The sequence below is a fragment of the Tamandua tetradactyla genome, chromosome 9 (assembly GCF_023851605.1).
Source record: "Tamandua tetradactyla isolate mTamTet1 chromosome 9, mTamTet1.pri, whole genome shotgun sequence".
NCBI classification, from domain to species: domain Eukaryota; kingdom Metazoa; phylum Chordata; class Mammalia; order Pilosa; family Myrmecophagidae; genus Tamandua; species Tamandua tetradactyla.
This window is the reverse complement of record NC_135335.1, coordinates 11213908-11240054: the sequence shown is the minus strand read 5'-3', so window position 1 is coordinate 11240054 and position 26147 is coordinate 11213908. Positions and strand designations below refer to the sequence as shown.

Sequence of the window (26147 nt, the reverse complement as noted above, 5' to 3'; positions counted from 1 at the left end):
TGATTATTCCCATGGAGATGCGACCCATCCAATTGTGAGTGGTAACTTTTGATTAGGTGATTTTCATGGAGGTGTGTCTCCACCCATTGAAGGTGGAGTTGCTTACTGGAATCCTTTAAAAGAGGAAACATTTTGAAGAGAGTCCTTTTTTGTAGAGCCACAAGAAAGCCAGCAGATGGTGCCATGTTCACCATGTGCCCTTTCAGCTGAGAGAGAAACATTGAAAGTCATCGGCCTTCTTGAACCAATGTATCTTTCCCGGGATGCCTTACATTGGAAATTTCTATAGATTTGTTTTAATTGGGACATTTTCTCAGCCTTAGAACTGTAAATTAGCAACTTATTAAATTTCCCTTCTTAAAAGACATTCTGTTTCTGGTTTATTGTATTCTGGCAGCTAGCAAACTAGAACAGGGCTCAAAAGAGTGGCAGTCCCAACCTTTCCAAAGGCCTATACAATAGCCCTGCTCTCCTGTCCACATGCATGGGTGGATCCATTCTCTTGGCCTGAGATTTCCTGACTCCATACCTTAGCTTCCATGATTTTGCCTCTGAAGTAATTTTTCCTTCAATTTGTTCCTTTCTGTCCCTTCTAGTCCAGATGGCAGTGGTTCCCTTTATACAGACCCCACAACACTTGTTAGTTTTCCACGCAGTATTCAGGAATCAAAACCATTAGACAGTAGGACTTTCCACAGATCCTTACTGGATAACTCCATCTCCAATCCTGGTTTGTGCTGAAAAGACTGAACTTCCATGTTTGGTTAAATTGTCACGTGGGGCATTATTCTCTGAAAGACTCATTTTCCAAAGATTCAGAATTTTCCAAACTATCAGTTTCTGGTTTCTTTGTACCCAAGAGTTAAGTTCTCACCTTATCTCTTTACTCTAACATTTTATAATAAGCTGTGAGGAGAAGTCAGGCTGCACTTTCCACATTTAGTTTGGAAATTTCTTTGACTAGATATCTGAGCTTGTTGCTTTCATATTCTGCCTTCCATCCACCACCAGTACTCAATTTTGCCAAATTCTCTGCCACTTTAAAACATGGGTCACTTTTATTCCAGTTTGCAATGACACATTCATCATTTCTGTCTAAAACCTCATCAGAGGTATATTTAGAGTCCACATTTCTGCCAAAAGTCTGTTGAGAGCAATTCAGGCCTTTTCTCTTAAAGGACTCCAGTAAGCAGATTAAGACACACCATAAATGGTGGTAGATCACATCTTCATGGAAATAGCCTAATAAAAAGTCCCACCCAACAATAGGTCTGCCCCTACAAGACTGAATTAGAAGAACATGGCTTCTCTGAGATACGTAACAGTCTCAAACCAGCACAGCATCTGAAAGAGTAAACATCTAGGAATAAATTTAACCAAGGATATAGAAGACTTGTAACTGGAAACTACAAAACACTGCTGAAAGGAATTTAAAAAGACCTAAATTTTAAAAAAAGACCCAAATAAATGGCAGTACTTCCCATGTTCATATATTGGAAATCTTAATACTAAGATGTTAGTATGAACGAAAATGATCTACAAATTTGTTGCAATCCTTATAAAAATTCCAGCAATTTTTTTTTGTAGAAATGAGCAAGCTGTTCTTCAAATTCACATGGAGGTTCCCACTTCCTGAACCCGGCAACATGCCACAAGAAGAGTAGGTTTCTTCATCCCCGTTTTTACAACAGAGGACTCAGTAAAGTAAAATGTTCAGTTCTAAAGGGGAAGAAGCAAACTATTGGAAAGAACTGGCTATGACCTACAAGCAGAAGACAGAGAATACACAAGAGGAACTCTGAGAATTCCAAGAGGAAATCGAGAATACGAAACTGAACTGGAGAAGCAAATTGCAGTGATCTCCTGTCAGAAAATAACCACCTTAGCATAGAGTTAGAAACTGTAGAAGAGAAGCTTCAAATGCAGCATTCTGAGGGCTGCCAGCAGCCTTAGAGCTATCTCAGCCTTAAAGGATGACTTCCCACAGGCTAAAGCAATCAAAGATCAACTGCAGAAATATCCAAGAGCTGGAACAAGCAAATGATGAGTTGGAAAAAGCAAATCAGGCCACAATCATGTCTCTGGAAAACTTTGAGCAGTGCTTGAATCAAGCCATTGAGAGAAATGCCTTCCTGGAAAGCAAATTTGATGAGAAGGAGAATTTCCTGGAATCTCTTCAGTGACGGAAGGATGAGGTCAGAGTTTTGCAGCAGCTCTCACCCCAAAACCCACTCAGGTGGAGCTGTCATCCAGAACAAAACCTCCAATAGTTTATGGCACAGTAAGGATGGGCATACTTAAGTCATATCTAGATGTGAAAAGTAGAGCAGGCCTGTGCCTTCTTCTTAAACCATGGTAATGTACCTCTGAGACTTTTTAACCTGCCTCTCTTTGAGGCATTTAGAGATTTAGAGGCATGGTCAGGTTTCAGAGTGAATTTCCTGCAGACCAGGGTCCCTCAAAAATTTGTGCCTTCTTTAGATAAATCCTGACCACTAGTTTCCCTGACCTGGGAAAGGCTGAGAGTCACTGGACAGAGTGGCCTTGGTAATGCAGCTCTTAAGAACAGGACTTCCCTATTCATGGCCATAATGAACTAATGGGGTGACCTTCAAATAGGATCACAGCATGAGGACTGTCGTTGGAAGCTTCCTTTTAAAACAAGGAAATGAACCCAGGATTTCCTGCATTCAGCAGTGTGTTGTGTCCTCAGCACTGCCTGTTATGAACTGACATTTCCAAATGCAAGTAAAAAGGACACACTTAATTTCAGGAGCATGTGCACAGCTCACTCACCTTCCTTTAGTTAATAACTTATTTTCCCAAAGAACCACAAAAGTACCCTTGAGTTAAAAATCTAGCTTGTAAGTGCTACTGAAATTCAGCAGAAAAAATGCAGTGCTGGGTTTGTTCCCCTAAGAAGCATTCTTAATCTGTATCACTGAAAGATGTGCTTTTATTTTTTTAAAAGAACAATAAAATCAAGTGTTCAAAAAAAATTCATATGGAACTGCAAGGAGCCCCAAAGTAGCAAACAATTTTGAAAAACAAAGCAACAACCAAAAAACAGTGTAGGACTCATACCTCTTGATTTCAAATTGTGCTACAAAGCTGCAGTAACCAAAACAGGGTGACATTGGCATGAAGACAGTCAAATACATCAATGGAACAGGATTAAAATTTCAGGCATAGACCCACAATCCATAGTCAATTGATTTTTTTTTTTTTTTGCATGGGCAAGCACTGGGAATCGATCCCAGGTCTCCGGCATGACAGGCGAGAACTCTGCCTGCTGAGCCACTGTGGCCCTAAGTACATGCAATGAGAACAAAAGACAGTCTCTTCAATAATACCGTTGGATATCCACATGCAAAAGAATGAAAATGGACCCTGTGGTGGATTGAATTGTGTATCCCAACTTGGACATGTTCTTGGTCTCGGTCTGCATGAAGGTGTGGCCCCGTTGAATCAGGTTGGGCTTTAACATGGATGATTGGAGTCCCTTAAAAGCAGAGTGAAAGTCAGATGGATGAAGCCAGGTGCATTGCCATGACAAAAAAGCCAAGGACCAAGGATCCCTGGCAGCCACAGTCTTCTGGGAGAAAGCATTGCCTTGACAATGCCTTGATTTTGGACTTCTCAAAACTGTGAGCCAATGAATTCCCATTGTTTAAGCCATCCCATTGCATGGTGTTTGTTTTAGAGCTAGGAGGCAAAAGCAGTGCAGGACTCATAAAAAAGCATAACTGACATCAGTACTGTAAGTTGATCTTGTCCTGCTGCATGGAGCCCTGCAGTTGTATCCCTCGTTACCAGGACAAGAGGGTAAGTGCCCAATAGTTTATATTTTTCTGAAGATGGACACTGTATTGACTAAGGTTCTCTAGAGAAACAGAATCAGCAGGAGATATCTGTAAATATAAAATTTATAAAAGTGTCTCATGCAACCGTGGGGATGTAAGGTCTGTAGGGCAGACTGTGAGCTCTCAATGAATTCTCAGGAGAGGCTGGCTGGCTGAAGCAGTAAGAGAAATTGTGTCTTCTGAATTCTCCTTAAAAACCTTCCAGTGATTAGATTAAGCATCACTCATTGCAGAAGACACTTCCCTTAGCTGATGGTAAATATAATCAGCTGTGGATGCAGCCAATGTGGTCATGATTTACGTCCATGAAATGTCCTTATAGCAACAGACAGGCCAGCACTTGCCAGACCAGACAACCAGGCACCACCGCCTGGCCAAGTTGACACATGAACTTGACCATGACATTTAGTCATCATATTTATACCTCCATGCCCATATCCTGTGTGCATATTCTCATTCTCTCTCCCTCTCTCTCTCTCAAACACACACACACACACATACACACTACAATATCTTTTTCAGTGAGCAATTTCTCTACTCCCAGGCCTCTTTGGAGAGATAGTATACCCACCTGGGTCCAATTAGGAGCCAGAAACCACACTGTAGGCTCAACGGAGTGGGGATGGGGGCTAATATAAAGAATCATTTAACTATAATAAAACAGCAGCTATAAGATATGAGGAAACTCTCAATGGTGCCTAGGGCTGAAGGAGAGTGCCCAAGGCAGGGAAAACTTGGAAGGAGTTCAGACTCCCTGGAGAAGTTATGGTTGAGCCCACAGGATAGCAGAGCAGACTGCAGGTCTGGCCAGCCTGGAGGGTCCCTGCACTAACCAATCAAGTAGGAGACACCTCCTCAGGTGCATGCAGGAAGCCTTCTATCAGCAGTGGGTGGCACGGGCATCTGAGGGTATGGGGAGAAGGGCACCTTCCTTGCTACTGGTGGGTCATCTGGTTTGGGGGGGGTTCTTCTAGAGGGAATCAGGGGTCCAGAGGGCCAGAGGTCTGTGGGCACTGGTTTCCCTGTCCAGGGGGCTGCAGAAAGGTTATTGCCAAGCAGAGGCTGCAAGATTGCTGAGGAACTGAGCATTCTGGGATCAGGCCAACCTCCACTGATGTCTCACACCCACAGTGCTGGCATCCCAGCACCTCTTCCCACTCCTAGCCAGAGCTGCAGGATAAACCCTGGTTTCTTGCAGTATCTCTCCAGCACTCTCTCCTGAGAAAGATTAACTTCACACTCACTCTGAAGGAAAAATGGATCATTCCATCAGGGACCACAGAACATTAGAAACAGAGAGGCAGTAAATTGATAGCTGGGAGAGATTTCCTCTATCACTCTAATACTAATGCTGAGAGTGACACTAGGAGAAGGCATGTCCTGTGGTTCTTGGTATGAAAGGAGCTTCTCCAGCCTTGGTTTCTGAAACATGATGGACAGTAGTGAAGAGGTTTGGAGCTGAGCTGTCCTGCACCCCACCCAGTTGAGGTCTCTGGAGTTCTTTCGGCATGTGCAGTTTCTGTATCTATTTTTTTTTTCCTTCTTCCATTACAGAACAAACCAAAACCCAGACCTGGAGACCTGATTGAGATTTTTCGAATTGGCTATGAGCACTGGGCCATCTACGTAGAAGATGACTGCGTGGTCCATTTGGCTCCTCCCAGTAAGAGTGGATATTCCTTTGGAATATTAGAGTCAGCGAAGCACATGGAAGTGCAGTCAATTATTGTGTGCTTCTACCCCTGCCTTTTAGCCTAAAGCATCCTGAAGTGTTACTGGACCTTTATTATCTGTGTAATAAAAGATGGTCTCTGTCCATGAATAACTACCAAATGCCCAGCATTAAGACAGATTCAAGCATAAAAAGTGTCCCCCAATTTCCCTGACCTTCTAGACTGCACTTTCTTTTAAAATAAAAATTTAGGAACTCGGGCCTCCCTTCTGTATTGACGGCAATGCAAGACTGTTCCTCGCATTTCTGAGGATTCCTAAAAAGGTGTTGTTTTAGTTTACTAATGCTGCCAGAATGCAATACACCATAAATGGACTGGCTTTTATTAAGGGGATTTATTTAGTTACAAACCAACAGTTCTTTGAAGGAAAGGCAGCTGGCTTTCATCAGGCTTTCTCTGTCACATAAGAAGGCACACAGCAACATCTGTTGACTCTCTCTCCTGGCTTCTGGGTTCAATCGGCTTTCCCTGGGGTATGTCTTTTCTGCATCTCCAAACGTCTAGGTCTGAGCTGGCTCTGAGCTCTGAGCTGAGTTGTGCTGGGCTGCTGAGCTGTCCTGAGCTGCTTCTCTCTCTTCTTACTTCTCCTTTTAAGCCCCACTCATTGTGGAAAGCACTCCCCTTAGCTCTCTGATTCTAACCTGCTCCAGTTTATTTCACCCTAACTATAGATATATCCTCTTTTCATTTCTCAAGGCAGCATTAACACAACACTGAGATTAAACTTGCAGTTAATCAGATGCTAATCTGATGAGACTTGATGAGGAGGAGGTGTTGATAATAGAGGAAAATTACAGCATAGAACAGGAAGAAACTTAAAGCATTTGGATATCTAGAACCACTGCTTATAGTGAATGCCTCAGGAGATAGGGTTGGGGGATGGGAGGTGGGGTGGGTAGGGCTGGGAGATGAGGAGGAATACCTTTTGAATTTTGTATCCTGGGCAAATATTGCTTATTTTAGATTACAGAAGAGAGCATTGGTTCCAAAGGGTATCGGCCATACCTGTTCACAGCTCTCATCTCCATGTCCTCTCCTTCCAGCCCAGCCTCCCTCTTGGCTGGGACCTTCCCACAGAGCAGAGACCCTTCTCCCATTGCCTCACTTTCTGCCCCAACCACTCACACCCTTCCCCACATCTTGTCTTGGAACTTACCCAAAGAATGTAAAAACTACTTTCCATTGCATTCATCTCCACCTCTCCTTTCCAGACCAAGTCTGAATGTCAAGTGCCTACTGCAGCTTTTTTAAAATCATCAATTTTTCTTCAAATGCACAAGAAAAAGAATGTTTCTTTTCATGCCATCAGATAGCTTACAATGCCTGTACATATACAGGGTAGCAGAAAAACAGCCCTGGTTTTAAATTACTACACCCTTGGCCTTGGAATTGCTCCTGACCTTTGAACCCTCCATCCTCTAATATAATACAGTAACAATTTTCAAACTTTTCTTTTTTCAAAGCCATGGAAATTGGTTTCCAAAGAAACAAGTTAAATGAGAGAGAGATGAGAGTGCAGAGGCTGGGAGCAGAAAGGGCAGGGCAAATGGCTTTGCAGGGAAGCTGGTCCTTTGTGGTTTGCCAGGGCTTGGAGAGACAGCAGAACGGAGGCCCCTAAGGACAGGAGCTCACCCAAGTGAGCCAGGGCTCCACTCATGACCCCCTGCAGCTTCCCAACTTTCTGTTTGTCTTTGGTGTCCAGGCGAGGAGTTTGAGGTTGGCAGCATCACCTCTGTCTTTAGCAGCCGAGCCATGGTCAAGTACAGCCGCCTGGAGGACGTGCTGCATGGCTGCTCCTGGAAGATCAACAACAAGCTGGATGGGACGTACCTGCCCCTGCCCGTAGACAGGATCATCCAGAGGACGAAAAACATGATCAACAAGATCGTGCAGTACAATCTGATTGAGGGGAACTGTGAGCACTTTGTCAACAACCTCAGATATGGCGTGCCCAGGAGCCAGCAGGTAGGGCTTCCATGGGCTTTGGCAATGGCCTTTAGCTGTGCTCTCTCCAGATCTTTCTTCTCATCAGTGATGGGAACAGCCATGAGTGCTTTCATGATATTCTTTGTTATACCTCTGGGCCCCTTCTATTGGTACAGGGCTTGGTGGTTCATGAAGAGTTTCCACCTAGGTGAACCCATGGAGGCACAGTGCAACCACCTGGTTGGAGTCTGTTTTAGTTTCTTAATGCTGCTGGAAATGCAAAATTCCAGAAATGAGTTGGCTGTTATAAAGGGAACTTATTAAGTTACAAGTTTACAGTTCTAAGGCCATAAGAATGTCCCAACTAAGGCATCCAGAGAAAGATACCTTGACTCAGGAAGGCTGATGTCTGTCGCATGGAAGGCACATGGTTGGCATCTGCTGGTCCTTATTCCTGGTTGCATTGCTTCCAGCTTCTGATGCCGGTGGTTTCCTCTCCAAGCACCTGCAGGCCTTTACTTAGCTCCTCTGGGACACAACTCTGGGTTCTGGCTTGCTTAGCATCTCATGGGAAGTCACATAGTGGTGTCTTCTGGGCCCTGCATCTCCAAACGTCCATGTCTGGTGCCTGCTGTTTCTGTTGGCACTCCAAGCATCTCCAAATGTCTGTGTCTCGCTTGGCTCTGAGCTTTCTCCATAATGTTTCCTCTTTTAAAGGACTCTGGTAATTTAATCAAGACCCACCTTGAAGGGGTGGAGTCATATTTCCATCTAATCAAAGGCCACACCACAACTGAGTAGATCAGTCTCCATGGAAACAATCAAATCAAAGGTTTCCACCCTACAATACTGAAACAGGATTAAATGACATGGCTTTTCTGGGGTCCACAACACTTTCAAGCCAGCACAAAGTCCCAGCTCAGCCATTAACCAGTTCAATCTCCTGGGCCAAGCCTTATTTCTGAGACTGCACCTTCCTTCACAGAACCTGGATGATAGAGCGAAGGAGAGGCTTCACCACTAAGGTTGCACTTTGTCAGCCCGCAGTTCACATTTGGCCCACAGATAGGTTTTGTTTGGATGCATAGTCTTTTCTCTTGCCTTAAATTTGAATTGCTCACCAACATTTAAAAATAGAGAAACCGAGGGACCAAGATGGCAGCTTAGCAATGTGCGTGTTTTAGTTCGTCCTCCAGAACAACTACTAAATAACTAGAAACAGTACAGAACAGTTCCCGGAGCTATGATAGTGACGGAACACACAGCGTACCCCAGTCTGGACCAGCTGGACCGGCTGCGAGTCTCCGGAACCGTGAGTTCCCCAAGCCGTGGCAGCTGGCGGCCGGGGCCCCTCCCCCACAGGCGGCTTCCCAGAGGGAAAGGAAAGAGACTCTAACAGTAACTGGGACTGAGTCCAACCAAACACCAATTGTGGCACGATAAACAAATTGTGACTACTAAAAATAGCCCCCCAGCTCAGGCAAAACTGGTCAAGGCAAAGGTCTCTTATTGGGCTAACCAAAAAAGAGGAAAGGGGACAAAATGGAAGTTTTTATGGCTGTTTCTATGGAGGCTTGGCTGACTCTGGATTCAGCAGGGGGACTACTTGGGCTGCAACTGCCCAGGCATAGGCAGAAACAGACTGCTTTCAGGGCTGTCTCCCGCCTGTTCCCAAGGGGAGGGGTGAAGCACAATTTAAGTGGAATCTCTCTCTCAAGAAATTCAGACCCCAGGGCTCGGCAATTTGAAGCCATTAAAACCAGCCTACAACCTCTCCTCTGTCTCCACCACTCCCCCAGCAGGGAGAGCCTTCCAAAGTAAAGGAGCCACAACATCTTTTGCTGGTGTGACCCACAGGCAGACAAGCACCACATACTGGGCAGGATAAGAAAAACAGAGCCCAGAGACTTCACAGGAAAGTCTTTCAACCTGCTGGGTCTCACCCTCAGGGAAAACTGATGCAGGTGACTCTCTCCCCCTGATAGGAGGCCAGTTTAGTTTGGGAAAACCCAGCTGGAGTCTGTAATACATATGTAGACCCTCCTAAGGGTGGGGAGGGAAAAGGCACCTTACAAGCAGGACAAGAAACAAGAACTGAAAAATTACCCTCTGTTAAACAAAACTTAAGCTAGAGGCCCTGAAAAAGCTGAACTGAAGGTCAAAAAACAGATGAACAGATTCATCTAGCAAGAAAACCCTGGGTAAGATAAGTGAAAGCAACCTCCAGAATAAACTAATTAAGGTAATTAAATGTCTAGACACCAGAAAAAAATAACAAATCACATCAGGAAAATTGAAGATATGGCCCAGTCAAAGCAACAAACCAATAGTTCAAATGAGATACAGGAGCCGAAACAGTAATTCAGAATATACGAACAGAAATGGAAAACCTCATCAAAAACCAAATCAATGAATTGAGGGAGGACATGAAGAAGGCAAGGAATGAACAAAAAGAAGAAACGAAAAGTCTGAAAAAACAAATCACAGAACTTATGGTAATGAAAGATACAGTAGAAGAGATGAAAAAAACAATGGAAACCTACAATGGTAGATTTTGAGAGACAGAACAAGTGATTAGTGAACTGGAGGATGGAACACGTGAAATCCAAAAAGAAACAGAAACTACAGGGAAAAGAATGGGAAAATATGAGCAGGCACTCAGGGAGTTGAATGATAATATGAAGCACACAAATATACGTGTTGTGGGTGTCCCAGAAGGAGAAGAGAAGGGAAAAGGAGGAGAAAAACTAATGGAAGAAATTATCACTGAAAATTTCCCAACTCTTATGAAAGACCTAAAATTACAGATCCAAGAAGTGCAGTGCACCGCAAAGAGAATAAATCCAAATAGACATTCTCCAAGACACTTACTAGTCAGAATGTCAGAGGTCAAAGAGAAAGAGAGGATCTTGAAAGCAGCAAGAGAAAAACAATCCATCACATACAAGGGAAACCCAATAAGACTATGTGTAGATTTCTCAGCAGAAACCATGGAGGCGAGAAGACAGTGGAATGATATACTTAAATTACTAAAAGAGAAAAACTGCCAACCAAGAATTCTATACCCAGAAAAATTGTCCTTCAAAAATGAGGGAGAAATTAAGACATTTTCAGACAAAAAGTCACTGTGAGAATTTGTGACCAAGAGACCAGCTCTGCAAGAAATACTAAAGGGAGCACTAGAGACTGATATGAAAAGACAGAAGAGAGAGGTGTGGAAAAGAGTGTAGAAAGAAGGAAAATTAGATATGACATATAAAATACAAAAGGAAAAATGGTAGGGGAAAGTACTACCCAAACAGTAATAACATTAAATGTTAATAGATTGAACTCCCCAGTCAAAAGACATAGAATGGCAGAATGGATTAAAAAACAAGATCCTTCTATATGCTGTCTACAGGAAACACATCTTAGATCCAAAGAGAAACATACGTTAAAAGCGAAAGGTTGGGAAAAGATATTTCATGCAAACAACAACCAGAAAAGAGCAGGAGTAGCTATACTAAAATCCAACAAATTAGACTTCAAATGTAAACCAGTTAAAAGAGACAAAGAAGGATACTATGTACTAATAAAAGTAACAATTTGACAAGAAGACATAACAATCATAAATATTTATGCACTGAACCAGAATGTCCCAGAATATGTGAGGCAAACAATGAAAAGGGAAATAGACACATCTACCATAATAGTTGGAGTCTTCAATTCCCCACTCTCATCAATGGATAGAACATCTAGACAGAGGATCAATAAAGAAACAGAGAAGTTGGATATTACAATAAATGAGCTAGACTTAACAGATATTTATAGGACATTACACCCCATAACAGCAGGATACACCTTTTTCTCAAGTGCTCATGGATCATTCTCAAAGAAAGACCATTTGCTGGGTCACAAAGCAAGTCTCAACAAATTTTAAAAGATTGAAATCATACACAACACTTTCTTAGATCATAAAGGAATGAAGTTGGAAATCAATAATAGGCAGAGCACAAGAAAATTCACAAATACGTGGAGGCTCAGCAACACACTCTTAAACAACCAGTGGGTCAAAGAAGAAATTGCAAGAGAAATCAGTAAATATCTAGAGGCAAATGAAAATGAAAACACAACATATGAAAACTTATGGGATGCAGCAAAGGCAGTGCTAAGAGGGAAATTATTGCCCTAAATGCCTATATCAAAAAAGAAGAAAGGGCAAATATTAGGGAATTTACTGTCCGTTTGGAAGAACTGGAGAAAGAATAGCAAACTAACCCCAAAGCAAGCAAAAGGAAAGAAATAACAAAGATTAGAGCAGAAATAAATGAAATTGAGAACATGAAAACAATTGAGAAAATCAATAAAACCAGAAGTCGGTTCTATGAGAAAATCAATAAGATTGATGGGCCCTTATCAAGATTGACAAAAAGAAGAAGAGAGAGGATGCAAATAAATAAGATCAGAAATGGAAGAGGAGACATAACTACTGACCTCACAGAAATAAAGGAGGTAATGACAGGATACTATGAAAAACTTTATGCTAATAAATACACAATGTAGATGAAATGGACAAGTTCCTAGAAAGGCATGAACAACCAACTTTGACTCAAGAAGAAATAGATGACCTCAACAAACCAATCACAAGCAAAGAAATTGAATCAGTCATTAAAAAGCTTCCCAAAAAGAAAAGTCCAGGACCAGATGGCTTCACATGTGAATTCTACCAAACATTCCAGAAAGAATTAGTACCAACCCTGCTCAAACTCTTCAAAAAAATTGAAGTGGAGGGAAAGCTACCTACTTCATTCTATGAAGCCAACATCACCCTCATACCAAAACCAGGCAAAGATATTACAAAAAAAGAAAACTACAGACCAATCTCTCTAATGAATATAGATGCAAAAATCCTCAACAAAATTCTAGCAAATCGAATCCAGCAACACATTAAAAGAATTATACATCATGACCAAGTAGGATTCATCCCAGGTATGCAAGGATGGTTCAACATAAGAAAATCAATTAATGGAATACACCATATCAACAAATCAAAGCAGAAAAATCACATGATCATCTCAATTGATGCAGTGAAGGCATTTGACAAGATTCAACATCCTTTCCTGTTGAAAACACTTCAAAGGGTAGGTATACAAGGGAACTTCCTTAAAATGATAGAGGGAATATATGAAAAACCCACAGCTAATATCATCCTCAATGGGAAAAAGCTGAAAGCTTTTCCCCTAAGATCAGGAACAAGAAAAGGATGTCCACTATCACCACGGTTATTCAACATCGTGTTGGAAGTCCTAGCCAGAGCAATTAGACCAGAAAAAGAAATATAAGGCATCAAAATTGGAAAGAAAGAAGTAAAACTATCACTGTTTGCAGATGACATGATACTATACATTGAAAACCCTGAAAAATCCACAGCAAAACTACTAGAGCTAATAAACAAGTACAGCAAAGTGTCAGGTTACAAGATTCACACTCCAAAATCTGTAGTGTTTATACACACTGGTAATGAACTATCTGAGGGGGAAATCAAGAAATGAATTCCATTTACAACTGCAACTAAAAGAATAAAATATTTAGGAATAAATTTAGCTAAAGAGACAAAAGACCTATACAAAGAAAACGACAAAAAACTGTTAAAAGAAATCACAGAGGACCTAAATAGATGGAAGGGCATACCATGTTCATGGATCGGAAGACTAAATATAGTTAAGATGTCAATTCTACCTAAATTGATTTACAGATTCAACGCACTACCAATCAAAATCCCAACAACTTACTTTTCAGAAATAGAAAAAACAATAAGCAAATTTATCTGGAAGGGCAGGGTGCCCTGAATTGCTAAAAGTATCTTGAGGAAAAAAAACGAAGCTGGAGGTCTCATGCTGCCTGGCTTTAAGGCATATTATGAAGCCACAGTGGTCAAAACAGCATGGTACTGGCATAAAGATAGATATATTGACCAATGGAATCGAATAGAGTGCTCAGATATAGACCCTCTCATCTATGGACATTTGATCTTTGATAAGGTAGTCAAGCCAACTCACCTGGGACAGAACAGTCTCTTCAATAAATGGTGCCTAGAGAACTGGATATCCATATGCAAAAGAAGGAAAGAGGACCCGTATCTCACACCCTATAAAAAGTTAACTCAAAATGGATCAAGGATCTAAACATTAGGTCTAAGACCATAAAACAGTTAGAGGAAAATGTAGGGAGAGATCTTATAAATCTTATAATTGGAGGTGGGTTTATGGACCTTACACCTAAAGCAAGGGCACTGAAGAAAGAAAGAAAGAAATGGGAGATCCTCAAAATTAAACACTTTTGTTCATCAAAGAACTTCATCAAGAAAGTAAAAAGACAGCCTACACAATGGGAGACAATATTTGGAAACGACATATCAGATAAAGGTCTAGTATCCAGAATTTATAAAGAGATTGTTCAACTCAACAACAAAAAGACAGCCAATCCAATTACAAAATGGGAATAAGACTTGAACAGACACTTCTCAGAAGAGGAAATACAAATGGCCAAAAGGCACATGAAGAGATGCTCAATGTCCCTGGCCATTAGAGAAATGCAAATCAAAACCACAATGAGATATCATCTCACACCCACCAGAATGACCATTATCAACAAAATAGAAAATGACAAGTGCTGGAGAGGATGTGGAGAAAGAGACACACTTATCCACTGTTGGTGGGAATGTCAAATGATAAAACCGCTGTGGAAGGCAGTTTGGCGGTTCCTCAAAAAGCTGAATATAGAATTGCCATATGACCCAGCAATACCATTCCTAGGTATCTACTCAGAGGACTTAAGGGCAAAGACACAAATGGACACTTGCACACCAATATTTATAGCAGCATTATTTACAATTGCAAAGAGATGGGAAACAGCCAAAATGTCCATCAACAGACGAGTGGCTAAACAAACTGTGGTATATACATACGATGGAATATTATGCAGCTCTAAGACAGAATAAACTTTTGAAGTGCGTAACAACATGGATGGACCTTGAGAACATTATGCTGAGTGAGACTAGCCAAAAACTAAAGGACAAATACTGTATGGTCTCACTGATATGAACTGACATTAGTGAATAAACTTGGAATATTTCGTTGGTAACAGAGACCATCAGGAGATAGAATTAGGGTAAGATATTGGGTAATTGGAGCTGAAAGGATACAGACTGTGCATCAGGACTGGATACAAAAACTCAGAAATGGACAGCACAATACTACCTAACTGTAATGTAATTATGTTAAAACACTGAATGAAGCTGCATGTAAGAATGATAGAGGGAGGAGGGCTGGGGGCACAAATGAAATCAGAAAGAAAGACGATAAAGACTGAGATGGTATAATCTAGGAATGCATAGAGTGTATAATAATAGTGAAATGTACAATGTACAAATTTTAAAATGTTTTTGCATGAGGAAGAACAAAGGAATGTCATTATTGCAGGGTGCTGAAAATAGATGATAATTAATACTTTAAAATGACACCTTATGTGTGAGACTAAAGCAAAAAATGTTTGTTACAAAATTTATATGTTGACTAGAGCATTTCCTAATATAACTCATGTAGATAGTTTGATTGAACATCATAAGTACTTGGAATCTCAGGTAGGACATGAGATTTTGTTGGTTTGTCCAGAGTGATGCCCCGATGAATCCCAGAGTGATTTGATCAGTGAGTGGAAAAGTATTTGCAATGCCCCCTTCGGGGAATGGTGAGAGCGGGGAGAAATTCAACTTCCCCAAGTTGAATTCTTGATATTCTCACAAGCAGTGTGGACCACCAAAGCTATAGGCTGAGCCCCCAGTCTTGGGGGTTGTTCACATGAAACTTAACCCCACAAAGGATAGGTCAAGTCTACTTAAAATTTAGGCCTAAGAGTCACCCCCAAGAGAACCTCTTTTGTTGCTCAGATGTGGCCTCTCTCTCCAGCCAACATGGCGAGCAGTCTCACCACCCTCCCCCTCTCTGCGTGGGACATGACTCCCAGGGGTGTGGACCTTCCTGGCAACATGGGACAAAGATCCTGGAATGAGCTGAGACTCAGCATCAAAGGACTGAGAAAAACCCTAGAATGAGCTGAGAATTATCAAGGGATTGAGAGAACCTTCTCGACCAAAGGGGGAAGAGTGAAATGAGACAAAGTGTCAATGGCTGAGAGATTCCAGAGTCGAGAGGTTATCCTGGAGGTTATTCTTATGCATTAAGTAGATATCACCTTGTTGTTCAAGATGAAGTGGAGAGGCTGGAAGGAACTGCCTGAAAATGTTGAACTGTGTTCCAGTAGCCATGTGTCTTGATGATGATTGAACAATGATATAGCTTTCACAATGAGACTCTGTGAATGTGAAAACCTTGTGTCTGATGCTCCTTTTAGCTACTATATCAACAGAAGAGTAGAACATATGGAATAAAAATAAATAATGGGGGGAACAAATGTTAAATTAAATTTAGTTTGAAATGCTAGTGGTAAATGAAAGCGAGGGGTAAGGGGTATGGTATGTATAATCTTTTTTTCTCTATTATCGCTTTATTTCTTTTTCTGTTGTCTTTTTATTTCTTTTTCTAAATTGATGCAACTGTTCTAAGAAATGATGAATATGCAACTATGTGATGATATTAAGAATTACTGATTGTATATATAGAATGAAATGATATCTTAATGTTTTGTTTAATTTTTTAATTAATAAAAAAAGTTTAAAAAATATATAGAAACCATATATAAAAAGATCTGGAGTCCCAGCCTCTCTTGAGTGACTGCCGCATGAGGCTGCTGGGCCCACAGCCCTGTTCCTGCTACTCTGTGGGTGTGGAGTTGGTAGCAACTGCCCTTAGGTGGGTGTGGGGGATTAGGGGTGCTGCTTTGCAGCTTCACACCCACTGCCTCCTTGGCCTCTGTTGCATTTGAGCTTGCAACTGCCCTTCTTCTTTTCCCACTGTCTTACAGGGCAGTTATCAGTTAAATGTGGTGCAATACAAGTAAAAGAGCTTTGAAAAATCCTAAATACCCAAAGCAGTCTGGGCTGCTCTTGTTAATATTTATTACTTATTAAAACTCCCTGATACAAGCAGAAGAAAAAATTATTGTCCCCTTTTTCATAAATGGAAGGAAAAAAAGGATTCAAGGCAGAACATCATTTTTCTCTGTTCTCTTGGCTAACAGGCTGGGCTCAAATACCAATTCATTGGTCTCTCTCCTGTTGTCACTCCAGCTGTCAGTGGGCACTGGCAGGTCTGAGCCCCTGGCTCCCATGTTTGCTTTGTGCATCTCACCCACCCTCATGTGCTCTCTGTCCTAAGAACCTGCCTTCCGTTCTTGCGAGGGGCTTGGAGGACTCTGGTGTGAAGGACCTCCCATCCCATGGGCTCTAGGTACATGAAAAATAGATCTTCAGTTTTAAGCATAAAGGATCAAGGGTCTTCTAGGAAACCATCCTAAAGAGCCCAGGCCGAATCTAATCTAGATGCACTATCACCCAGTGGATTAGTGTCTTAGCTTAGATGACCTGGTCCACCCAAGTTCTCCTGTGTGTCTCTCAGATTTCCCACAGTTGAACGAGTACCTCGGTGGCCTTGATCCCCTGAGATCCTTTGCCTCTGCATACCCACTGGAGGCAGACCTTGGTGGCAGGATGGCTGTGATGGAGGAAGGGGGTCAGGACAGGGCAGAGGGAGTGGCCCAACTTGGGTGTCCATCTCCGGCAGTCGTGGTTTCTCTTAGCCACTTGCAGATCTGGGGATTTTGCAAATCTAGGATCACATGGGTTGTTTGCCCATCTAGGAAAAGTATCCAGGCAGGCCAGTTCACGAAGGGGAGCTGTGGGGCAGAGGAAGGGAAGGGTGTAGGTCTAGGAATTTCACTAACTGTCCTGTGACCTGCTGTGTTTTGCAGGTGGAGCATGCTCTGAGGGAAGGAGCAAAGGCAGCAGGTGCAGTCATTTCCGCGATGGTGGATAGCATGAGGCCCAAACCAGTAACTACCTGAAGATGCTGAAAAGTCCGAGGAGAGGAAGAGCTGCTGTCACCAGCAAAGAGGAGATGCCTCCTTTCCTCCCCATGTACTCCCCTCTCAGTGGCACTGTGTAAGAGAATTGTGAGCTTCCATAAGAATCTAGAATGTATCCAATTACCCCTCCAGAAAAGAAAAACATCCAATATATGTGATCATGGACTCATGGACTCTCTGAATGGAAAGAACTAATATTTGTTGTGCATCTATTATGCGCCAGGCACTGGGCTAGACCTTTCGTATTATCAATTTAATTTTATTCTCTTCTTAGGAGTAGGTCTTGCTGGTTTCTTAGGCTGACCTTAGTCTGGGATGCTTGGATGCATCAGAAATATCTCAGAACATCTCAGCAACTTCTGTTCCAACATTTCCAGTGATGAAGATGCTTTTTAGACATTCTTTTTATTGAGCTAAAATAAGTCTCTGTCTGGTTTCCATTCATCCTCATCCCACCCTTTTAGATCATACGGTGGACTTTTGGGAAGGAGAACTTTGAGAAAACCTATAACTCGCTCTTTGGGGCCAATGGTGCCATCAGGGTGGGCAGTGAGAAGTCCTAAGTTGGTTGTGAGGACTCAAGGCACAGTGGACTGTGGGGCAGACATCACCAGCTGGACAGTGGTCTCCTCCAGCTACCACACTGACCATAAAGCTGTGGGCTCCAGAATGGACATCTCACTATTTGCAGATGAGGCTTTAAAAGCCTGTAGAATCTTCTGCATACTTGAGTGGACACTGCAATCTCTGCTTTGAGTGGGACTCCTTGGGTGAGACATTTTCATCTTGCTGATATAAGGCAAGTGCATGCCCACCGTTCGGGGAGGGGCCCCTCAGGAAAGTAATCTGGAATGTCAATGTTTCTGAGATGCAAAATGCTCAGCTTTTGTTGGGTGCCTAGTTTTTAGTGTTCATTCCTTTTCACTTTGGGGTGAGGATGGGCTGGGGCACTGGCAAAATCGGTTCTCTTGGAAGCTCACATGGAAAAATAAAAAAACTTGCATGTACCCATGCCTCTTATTGGTAGGAAGGCCTGCTAGTAGCCACGGTGAGCCAGCAGGTGCTGCACACAACCCAGGTGTTTTGCTTAATGGCTGTGAAGCATTTATAATGGTGACAAAGGGGTTTGGTTTTGCTGACCAGGAGTAAGAGATAGGTGTGAAACAAGGATGTTAGTCAAGTATGCCAACAGAAAGAAGGGGAGCTGTTTAGTTTTCTAGCTGCCAGAATGCAATATACCAGAAGTGGAATGGATTTTAAAAGGGGGAATTTAGTAAGTTGCTAGTTTACAGTTCTAAGGCTGAGAAAATGTCTCAATTAAACAAGTCTGTAGAAATGTCCAATCTAAGGCATCTAGGGAAAGATACCTTGGTTCTAGAAGGCCGATGAAGTTCAAGGTTTCTCTCTCAAGTGAGAAGGCACATGGAAAACACAGGGCTTTTCTCTCAGCTGGAAGGGCACCTGGTGAATACGGTGTCATCTGCTAGCTTTCTCTCCTGGCTTCCTGTTTCATGAAGCTCCCCAGGAGGCATTTTCCTTCTTCATCTCCAAAGGTCGCTGGCTCGTGGACTCTCTACTTCGTGGTGCTACAAATTCTCTGCTCTCTTTGAATCTCTTTCATTCTCCAAAATGATTCCTCTTTTATAGGACTCCAGAAACTTATCAAGACCCACCCAAATGGGTGGAGACATGTCGTCACCTAATCCAGTTTAACAACCACTCTTGATTAAATCACATCTCCAGAGAGATGATCTGATTACAGTTTCAAACATACAGAATTAAATAAGGATTATTCTGCCTTTACAGAATGAGATTTAGATTAAAACATGGCTTTCCTAGGGTTCATACATCATTTCAAACTAGCACAGGGTCAGTAATAGGGGAAAGATAAGGGTTATGGGATGTTGGGGTTTTAGTTTTTAGTTTTACTTTTCTGGGTGTAATGAAAATGTTTCAAAGTTGATTGTGGTGATGAATACACAATTATGTGATGATACTGCAAGTCATTAATTGTGTATTTTGGATGGATTGTATAGTGTGTACATATATTTCAACAAAATTGCATTTATAAAAAAGAAATAAAGATTTCTGATAAAGGTAATCTTATGGATAATCATAAGTGCCAGCACTACTGTGTTGCATTTTAAGTATAACTTCACTTGTTTAATTCCTCACAGGTTTTAAAATGCAAATACATAAGAAGTAATGATAAATCTATGTTTTTTGTACATTCAAAGCAAAAAAGGTATCACTTGTAACAAGTACAACAAAAAGTGGGGACCACAGAAGAGTACAAGAACCGTGTTTTGTACTCTATTGAAGTTACGTTGGTATCAAATCTAACTTTGTTGTTATAGATTTAGGATGTTAAATTTAAATTATGGCAATTGCAAAGAAAATGACTGAAAATATATACAGAAGAAAATGAGAAGGGACTCAAATTGGTACACTACAAAAAATAAAATAAATATGAAATAGCATTAATGAAATAATTGAGGGACAGAAACATATAAGACTTACAAAGACCAAGACGCAAAATGAGTCAAAAGAAAGTTCTGCAATATCAATAATTACTTTAAATGTAAATGGGTCAAATTGCCCAGTCTGAAAAATGGATTGAAAAAGCATGGCCTAACTGTATGCTGTTTACAAGAGATTCACTTAAAACTCAAAGTCACAAGTAGGTTGAAAGGGAAAAGATGGAAAATATTCCATTCAAATAGAAACCAAAAGAAAGCTGGGGTAGCTATCCCTATATCAGATAAAATAGACATTACGTAAAAAACTGTCCCAAGGAACAAGAAGGATACGAAATACTGCAAAAGGTATCAGTTCAACAAGAAAACATAACAGTTATAAATATGTGTGCACCTGACATCACGACTCTGAAATATATGAAGCAAATATAGACAGATTTGAAGGCAAAGCTATACAGTTTTAAATTAATAGCAGGTAACTTCAATATACCACTTTCAATAATTGATAGAATATCTAGACAGAAGATGAATAAGGAAACAGAACACCTGAAAAATACTACAAACCAACTAAACCTAATGGACATATAGAACACTCATCCTACAACAGCAGAATACACATTATTCTTTCGTGCACGTGAGTCACTTTCCAGGATAGACCACATACCAGGTCACAAAACAATTCTCAATCAATTTAAACATACTGAAATCATAAAATTCATCTTCTCTAACTTCAATGGGATGAATCAAGAACAGAGGAAGACTTGAAAACTTACAAATTAAACACACTCTGAAACAACCAATGGATCACGTGCGCAGGCCCAGCACACTGAGTGGACATATTCGTCTTTGTCCTTGGGTGCGACCTTGCCCTGGGTCCATGTGGCACGAAACAGGTTGTAAAGTAACCAAACTCTATGCAATCCTCCATTGAGGCAGAAAGACAACCTGGATGGTGGAGAAAGAAGTGGAAAAAAAGTGTGTCCAGAAGAAGCCTATGAAGATAGAGGGGCAACAAGACTTGAGAAGGAAGTCCATCTCCGGCAAAGGACAGACTGAGGAAAAAGCAATGAATATTCAAAAATCGGAAAAATATTTCCTCTGACCTCAGAACTTTTTTTTAAGCAGCCCCTCTTTGAACTCACCCAGTAAGAGTTTGAAATGCGAATTCGACTTATTTCATCCTGAAGGAAGATGTGTAGGGAAGAATTATCAGTTTGTTAAATCCTTCTGCCACAGTTTCCACTTTTGATAATAACACCCATAAAGTATAAATCAGTGTGAAAATGCCTTCTATTTAAAAATTTTGAACTCCACTGATAACAGAGCATTCACACTGGAGAGAAACCCTATGAAATTACTGAATTTGGGAAAACTTCTTTCAGTCATATGTCATACTTCATTAAATCTAGAAGTCATACTGAAAAGAAATCCTGTGCTTCTAGGGAATATTGAAATGCCTTTAGCTAGATGATAAATTTCACTGAGCAGAAGAAAATTCATAATGGAGAGAAATCACTGAATGTAAGAAAACTTCATTGAATGTTAGAAAATTTATATGGGAGAGAAACTTTTGAACATACTGAATATGATAAAGTTTTCTCTTGCATGTCATTTCTTACTCTACATTTGAAAGGCAATAAAGGGGGAAAGCCACATAAATGTAAGAAATGTGGAAAAATCTTAAACCAAAGGTAATGCCTCATGCATCAAAAAATTCATATTGGAGAGAAACCTTGCGAATGTGGGTAAGCTTCCATTCAGCTGTCAAACCTCAGTCAGCAGAGAATTTATTGAGAGGAAAACCCCTTTGCCTGTAAGGTATGGAGGAAAGTCTTCAGCCACAAATCAAACCTCACTTAGTATGAAGAGTTTCATACTAGAGAGAAATCTTTTGAATGTAATGAATGTTGAAAACCCTTCAGCCAAAAGCTGTGTGCTATTAAACATCAAAACACTTATACTGTGACATATAAATACAAAAGGCAAAATGTTAGAAGAAACTACTACCCATACAGTAATAACACTAAATGTTAATGGATTAAACTCTCCAATCAAAAGACATAGACTGGCAGAATGGATTAAAAAACAGGATCCATCTAAATGCTGTCTACAGGAAAAATATCTTAGATCCCAGGATAAACATGAGTAGAAACTGAATGGTTGGGCAAAGATATTTCATGCAAATAACAATCAGAAAATAGCAGGAGTAGCTATACTAATATCCAACAAATAAGACTTCAAATGTAAAATTGTTAAAAGAAACAAAGAAGGACACTATGTATTAGTAAAAAGAAAAATTCAACAAGAAGACATAACAATCATAAATATTTATGCACTGAGCCAGAATGCTCCAAAATACATGAGGCAAACACTGAAAAGAGAAATAGACACATCTACCATAATAGTTGGAGACTTCAATTCACCACCCTCATCAATGGAAAAGAACATCTAGACAGAAGATCAATACAGAAACAGAGAATTTGAATAATACAATAAATGAGCTAGACTTAACAGACATTTACAGAACATTGCACCCCACAAAAGCAGGATTCACGTTTTTCTCAAGTGCTCAGGGATCATTCTTAAGGATAGACCATATGCTCGGTCACAAAACAAGTCTTAATAAATTTAAAAAGATTGAAATTGTACAAAACACCTTCTCAGATAATAAAGGAATGAAGTTGGAAATCAATAATAGGCAGAGTGCAGGAAAATTAACAAATACATAGAGGCTCAACAACACACTCTTAAACAATCAGTGGGTCAAGGAAGAAATTACAAGGGAAATCAGTAAACATCTTAAGGTAAATGAAAATAAAAACACAACATATCAAAATGTATGGGATGCAGCAAAGGCAGTGCTAAGAGGGAAATTTATTGCCCTAAATGCCTATATCAAAAAAGAAAAAAGGGCAAAAATTCAGGAATTAATTGTCCACTTGGATGAAGTAGAGAAAGAACAGCAAACTAACCCCAAAGCAAGCAAAAGGAAAGAAATAATGAAGATTAGAGCTGAAATAAATGAAATTGAGAACATGAAAAGAATTGAGAAAATCAACAAAACCAGAAGTTGGTTCTACAAGAAAATCAATAAGATTGGTGAACCCTTAGCAAGATTGACAAAAAGAAGAGAGTGGATGCAAATAAATAAGATCATAAATGGAAGAGGAGACATAACCACTGACCCCACAAAAATAAAGGAAGTAATGACAGTAAATACAACAATGTAGATGAAATGGACAACTTTCTAGAAAGGCATGAACCAACATTGACGCGAGAAGAAATAGATGACCTCAACAAACCAATCACAAGTAAAGAAATTGAATCAGTCATTAAGAAGCTCCCCAAAAAGAAAAGTCCAGGACCAGATGGCTTCACATGTGAATTCTACGAAACATTCTGGCAAGAATTAGTATCAATCCTGCTCAAACTCTTCAAAAAAAATTGAAGAGGAGGGAAAGCTACCTAACTCATTCTACAAAGCCAACATCACCCTCATATCAAAGCCAGACAAAGATATTACAAAAAAAGAAAACTACAGACCAATCCCTTTAATGAATATAAAGGCAAAAATCCTCAACAAAATTCTAGCAAATTGAATCCAGCAACACATTAAAAGAATTATACATCATGACCAAGTAGGATTCATGCCAGATATGCAAGGATGGTTCAACGTAAGAAAATCAATTAATGTAGTGCACCATATCAACAAATCAAAGCAGAAAATCACGATCATCTTGATTGATGTAGAAAAGGCATTCGACAAAATTCAACATCCTTTCCTGTTGAAAACACTGCAAAGGATAGGAACAGAAGGGAACTTCCTCAAAATGAAAAAGGGAATATATGAAAAACCCACAGCTAAATCATCCTCAGTAGGAAAAAACTGAAAAATTTCCCCCTATGATCAGGAACAAGACAAGGCTGTCCACTGTCACCACTGTTATTCAACATCATGTTGGAAGTTCTAGCCAGAGCAATTAGACAAGAAAAAGAAATACAAGGCATCAAAATTGGAAAGGAAGAAGTAAAACTCTCACTGTTGGCAGATGATATGATACTATATGTCGAAAATCAAAAAAAATCCACAGCAAAACTACTAGAGCTAATAAATGAATACAGCAAAGTGGCAGGTTACAAGATCCACACTCCAAAATCTGTAGTGTTTCTATACACTAGTAATGAACAATCTGAGGGGGAAATCAAGAAAAGAATTCTACTTATAATTGCAACCAAAAGAATAAAATACTTAGGGATAAATTTAACTAAAGAGACAAAAGACCTATACAAAGAAAACTACAAGAAATTGTTCAAAGAAATCACAGAAGACCTAAATAGATGGAAGGGCATACTGTGTTCATGGATTGGAAGACTAAAGATAGTTACGATGTCGATTCTACCTAAATTGGTGTGTAGGTTCAATGCAATACCAATTAAAATCCCAAAAACTTACTTCTCAGAAATAGAAAAACCAATAATAAAATTTATCTGCAAGGGCAGGGTGCCCCGAATAGTTAAAAGTGAAGTTGGAGGTCTCACATTACCTGACTTTATGGCATATTATGGAGCTACAGTGATCAAAACAGCATGGTACTGCCATAAAGATAGATATATTGACCAACGGAATCGAATAGAGTGTTCAGATATAGACCCTCTCATCTATGGACATTTGATCTTTAATAAGGAAGTCAAGCCAACTCACCTAGGACAGAAGAGTCTCTTCAATAAATGGTGCCTAGAGAACTGGATATCCATATGCAAAAGAATGAAAAAGGACTCATATCTCACACCTTATACAAAAGTTAACTCAAAATAGATCAAAAACCTAAATATTAGATCTAAGACCATAGAACTGTTAGAAGAAAATGTAGGGAAATATCTTATAAATCTTATAATTGGAGGTGGTTTTATAGATCTTATACCCAAAGCAAGAGCATTGAAGAAAGAAAGAAAGAAATGGGAACTCCTCAAAATTAAACACTTTTGCGTATCAAAGAACTTCATCAAGAAAGTAAAAAGACAGCCTACACAATGGGAGACAACATTTGGAAATGACATATCAGATAAAGGTCTAGTATCCAGAATTTATAAAGAGATTGTTCAACTCAACAACAAAAAGGCAGCCAATTCAATTACAAAATGGGAAAAAGACTTGAACAGACACTTCTCAGAAGAGGAAATACAAATGGCCAAAAGGCACATGAAGAGACGCCTAATGTCCCTGGCCATTAGAGAAATGCAAATCAAAACCACAATGAGATATCATCTCACACCCACCAGAATGGCCATTATTAATAAAACAGAAAATGACAAGTGCTGGAGAGGATGTGGAGAAACAGGCACACTTTATCCACTCTTAGTGGGAATGTCAAATGGTACAACTGCTGTGGAAGGCAGTTTGGTGGTTCCTCAAAAAGCTAAATATAGAATTGCCATAAGACCCAGCAATACCATTGCTAGGTATCTACTCAGAGGACAAGACGGCAAGGACACAAACGGACATTTGCACAACAATGTTTAGAGCAGCATTATTTACAATTGCGAAGAAAAAGAAACAGCCGAAATGTCCATCAACAGACGAGTGGCTCAACAAACTGTGGTATATACATATGGTGGAATATTATGCAGCTGTAAGACAGAATAAAGTCATGAAGTATGTAACATCATGGGTGGACTTTAAGGACATTATGCTGAGTGAGATTACCCAAAAACAAAATGACAAATACAGTATGGTCTCACTGATATGAACTGACATTAGTGAAAAAACATGGAATATTTCGTTGGTAACAGAGACCATCAGGAGATAGAAACAGGGTAAGATATTGGGTAATTGGAGCCGAAGAGAAACAGATTGTGCAACAGGACTGAATGTAAAAACTCAGAAAAGGACAGCACAATACTACCTAACTGTAATACAATTACATTGAAACACTGAATGAAGCTGAATGTGAGAATGATAGAGGGAAGAGGGCTGGGGCACAAATGAAATCAGAAAGAAAGATAAATGATAAAGATTGAGATGATATAATCTAGGAATGCCTAGAGTGCACAATGATAGTGACTAAATGTACAAATTTAAAAACTGTTTTTGCATGAGGAAGAACAAAAGAATGTCATTACTGCAGGGT

The 26147-nt window shown here is 40.2% G+C and overlaps 1 protein-coding gene across 3 annotated transcripts in view; it reads left to right on the top strand.

Annotated features, from left to right (window-relative positions):
- PLAAT5 (phospholipase A and acyltransferase 5) overlaps positions 1–18549 on the top strand; it is a 40409-nt gene extending 21860 nt beyond the window's left edge. Inside the window, exons 4-7 of one of the 3 annotated variants that reach the window (XR_013157584.1) lie at positions 5418–5532; positions 7299–7561; positions 16700–16908; positions 17429–18549. Coding sequence is in view for 2 of the 3 variants with exons in the window: in XM_077115921.1 (XP_076972036.1) it covers positions 5418–5532; positions 7299–7561; positions 17429–17521 (471 nt within the window). In the remaining variant the exon portion in view is untranslated. The remainder of the gene's footprint in view (positions 1–5417; positions 5533–7298; positions 7562–16699; positions 16909–17428) is intronic. The other 2 variants (XM_077115922.1, XM_077115921.1) reach the window with 2 other exon arrangements.
- The last annotated feature ends 7598 nt before the right edge of the window (positions 18550–26147 follow it).